This window comes from Electrona antarctica (assembly GCF_951216825.1).
Source record: "Electrona antarctica genome assembly, chromosome: 2".
Lineage (NCBI taxonomy): Eukaryota > Metazoa > Chordata > Actinopteri > Myctophiformes > Myctophidae > Electrona > Electrona antarctica.
In genome coordinates, this window is record NC_136807.1 from 32,284,325 (window position 1) to 32,288,056 (window position 3,732).

At 44.7% G+C, this 3,732-nt stretch overlaps 1 protein-coding gene across 1 annotated transcript; it reads right to left on the reverse strand.

Moving 5' to 3' along the window:
* Positions 1–1,515: 1,515 nt before the first annotated feature.
* Positions 1,516–3,383, reverse strand: LOC306932995 (thyrotropin-releasing hormone receptor; the record flags this gene model as incomplete). Its single annotated transcript, XM_079514965.1, has 2 exons — positions 1,516–1,896; positions 2,688–3,383. 2 exons carry the CDS (start codon positions 3,381–3,383, stop codon positions 1,516–1,518), a joined length of 1,077 nt encoding a protein of 358 aa, XP_079371091.1.
* Between the last annotated feature and the right edge of the window lie 349 nt (positions 3,384–3,732).

The window sequence follows — 3,732 nt, forward strand, 5'->3', positions numbered from 1 at the left end:
ACTTTTTCTCCACTACATTTATTTGAAAACTTTAATCAAAATCTACTTTTTAGATTTTGATTAGTATTACAAAGCATACCTACTTCAGACCTTATACATTTCGGCCATTTGAAAATAGCTGATCTACAAGCTCACAATGTGTCGCATAGCAACGCATTGTGAGCTTGTAGATCGGCTATTTTCAAAATGTGTTTATATACAAACTTGAAATGGAACATTCTGCATAATGAGTACTTTTACTTTTAGTACTTTTAAGTGCATTTTGATGGCAATACTTTTGTACTTTTACTCAAGTACTTGCATTCCGGACTTTTACTTGTAACAGAGTATTTCTATATTGCAGTATTGGTACTTTTACTTAAGTAAAAAACTTGAGTACTTTTTCCACACTGATTATCTCCAAATGTTTGCTCCAGAATAGGGATACTAGAGTTCATGTGGGAAAATGACAACACTATACAATGACAACGTCATTACAACTAATCTGTCATACTTTCCCAGAAATAGTTATGACATGGTATCACATAAGAGTTACAATAAAATACAATATATTTGATTGGGTATAAGTCATGGACTTATACCCAATCAAATATGAATCAAATATGAATGGCTTCAGTTCCATTCATTGCGATTTCAACTGAAATTGTCTCAACACTTAAATCTAACTTTACAATACCAATGTTTAATGTCCATTGCACTCTCCCGATGGCGAGAGGTCATTGCAACAATGTTGAAACTGCAACAAAGATGGTTAGTGGTACATCTATAGTGTCCAATCCGTCACCTTCAAATAACTTGATTGACATTGTCTTTTTTTAATTACATTTTTATCCCACAAGTTTTGTAACCCATTTTTTCACCCACTGTCAATTGTCTAAATTAGACAATTGACTCTAATAATACTCTTGACTCTAGTAATCCTACACTCCCTCTGCCAAGCTGGGGGCAGCAACAGACTGACCTCATGGTTCCATCAACGCATGAATAGTCCAAGCCGCTTCTTTTCAATTGACAGGGGGGAGTTTCCCCCGTTGGACATGTAAGAAACACGTTATTCCAACCAGTTCCTTTCCCCTCATCATGCACCCCGGCTGGCCAGTATAGAGACCAGGATTACTGCATATCTTTAACCCTAGGCGACATGGGGATAACATGCAAACTCCACACAGAAAGGACCTTTTGCCAATCCCACCTAGGGTATGGGAACAAACTGATGACGCAGAGGAGATAGTTAATTGACATTGTCAATCAATTGGTGTCCTACCCGACACAGGGTATTATTGTCTCCACCAGCTCCATCCACAGCAGATGTCCTATTTACAGTACATTGTATTAACATAGTCTATCATACAGATCGGTTAAAATAACTAATAGCCAAAGTATAAAATAGGGTTAATGTGGGTAAACCATTCCTCATTTTTCTGGGGACCCCAAGGAACCCCCTCAAGTACCACTGGGGTTCCCTGGGCCCCACTTTGAGAACCACTGTCCTACACAGGACCAGCAGGGACGTATTCAGGTGATACTGAATGCCATGCCTGTGTTATCATCCGTGAGGTTGAATCTCTTGCTCTCCTGCTTCTGGACCGGCTCAGTGCTCCCGTGTGACGAGTCCTTGATAACACTGTAATACATGGGTAAGTTGTACTTGCTCACACTCTCGCCCCGGCCTTTGCACCTGCAGAGATTTCGAAAGGCGGTGCGGAACTTCTGAGACATGAGGTTGTAGATGACCGGGTTGACGGCACTGTTCATGTAGATGCACATCCGGCAGAACAGCACCAGCCAGGTGTTGTGATAGGGCGGGTCCATCAGGGAGTTGACCACCACCAGCGTTCGATACGGCAGCCACAGCAGGGCAAACAGAACCACCACCACGGCCAACATCTTTGTCACCTGGAGGTTTTAATTAAGGAGATACAGAGAAATAACGTCTGATGACAATTAGGAGGGATAAAATAATTATCCTGATGGATAATAAGTATGCAAGCCCTTTGGGCAGAGTCATTGAAAAATGATATGTTAAAACGAGTTGAACAAAAATAGCATACAGATGACATGCAGAAAAGGTGGGAAATCTATTAGGAAGAATCTTGATATACTATAACAAATGTTTCAATTTTCCAGTTACCAGAAATAGGCCACTTAATGACAATCATTAATATTTTAACAGAGGGCACCGATAACTGTGGTTAAGGCCTGTACTGTACCATACGGTAGGCTCTGCGACACCGGTTGGATTCCCGTGGGTCCCTGGGTGGACCCTTGTTTTCTGGCATTTATTTATAGTCATATGTGGCATATTTGTGGCAGCGGTGGCCGAACGGATTGCGGAGTGGTCTTGATACCGGAAGGTCGCCAGTTCGAATCAGCAGTCCGACACGTTAAAATTACCACCGCTGAAGTGCCCTTGAACAAGGCATTGAACCACTACGATGAAATGTTCTATGAGCAGGGCCTGGCTGGAAACAAGTTCTTGAGCTTAGCCCAGATACCCTGGGTAAATATAGTAATCATTTAATTTCATTTCATATACAGAGTCTGGGAGTGACATGTTACACTATGACTATATATATATAAAGGCCAGAAAATGTCCTGAACTTATTTTATGACCAATTTTCTCAGGAAGTCACTTTATTTTCTATTCCTTTTGGGCTGTGACGTGTGTTTGTCTCTTTTGTGGGTACCTGTTTCCTTGACGAGAGTGCCCCTCTGTTGGCCCTGGGCCCCTGGTGCACGGAGCCTCTCTCGCTGAGATGCGAACGCAGCGGGCTCACGAACAGAATCCTGGCGATGAGTCCGTACAGCACGATGGCCACGGCGAGAGGAACCACGTAGAACAGGGTGAAGTCCAGGAAATAGATGGGCATGTAGAGGTTCCGTGAGACCCGGTAGCCACAGGTGACCACCACGCCGTTGGTGTAGACCCTCTCCTCCGTGTCCACCAAGAAGAACCACATGATGCAGTAGAGCGACGTGAAGACCCACACGCCAGCGATGATCCTCTTGGCCCGGGAGACCGTGCATATGAACTGAGCCTTTATGGAGTGACAAATAGCGATGTAGCGCTCGACGGTGAAGGCCGTGATGGAACAGGACGACACGTTGATGCCCAGGTACTGCAGGTAGGTGATGCAAACACAGCCGGTGTAACCGTACACCCAGAAGGCCAACACGTTAGAGATGTTGGGTAAACCGGCGACGAGAAGCACAATGAGGTCGGCAATGGCCAGGCTCACCAGATAGCAGTTTGTTGGGGTCACCATGTGCTTGGTCCGCAGCACGACTAAGACCACCATGACGTTTCCGGCTATTCCCACCCCGCAGATGAGCATCGTCAAAACGATCGTTATCACCTGCTCTTCCACTGGGTTCAGCGGCATTTCAGTCAAGTTCAGGACGTGACTGGAGTTTATGTTGTGAGCGATAGTGGTGGTCGTGTCCATGGTGTCCATCAACTTATCAGGGCCATGAAGCAAGAAGCCTATAAAAAAATGAGACAAAATATACTGTGTTCACACTGTTACTTCCTGACAAACTGTGTTCTATTGCACCTAGGGTGTACTTGGTTCAATGTCCTAACAGCACCCCGACATACGTGGCCGGTTAAGACTCACCCGAGGCTTCCGCCTGCGGTTAGGGTTAGGTTAGGGTGTTGTTGTAATATTGGGACGTCGGACGCTACGCACCCCATTTCCAGGAGGTCTCTCCCAGGCTTTTCTTTTCTCTTTG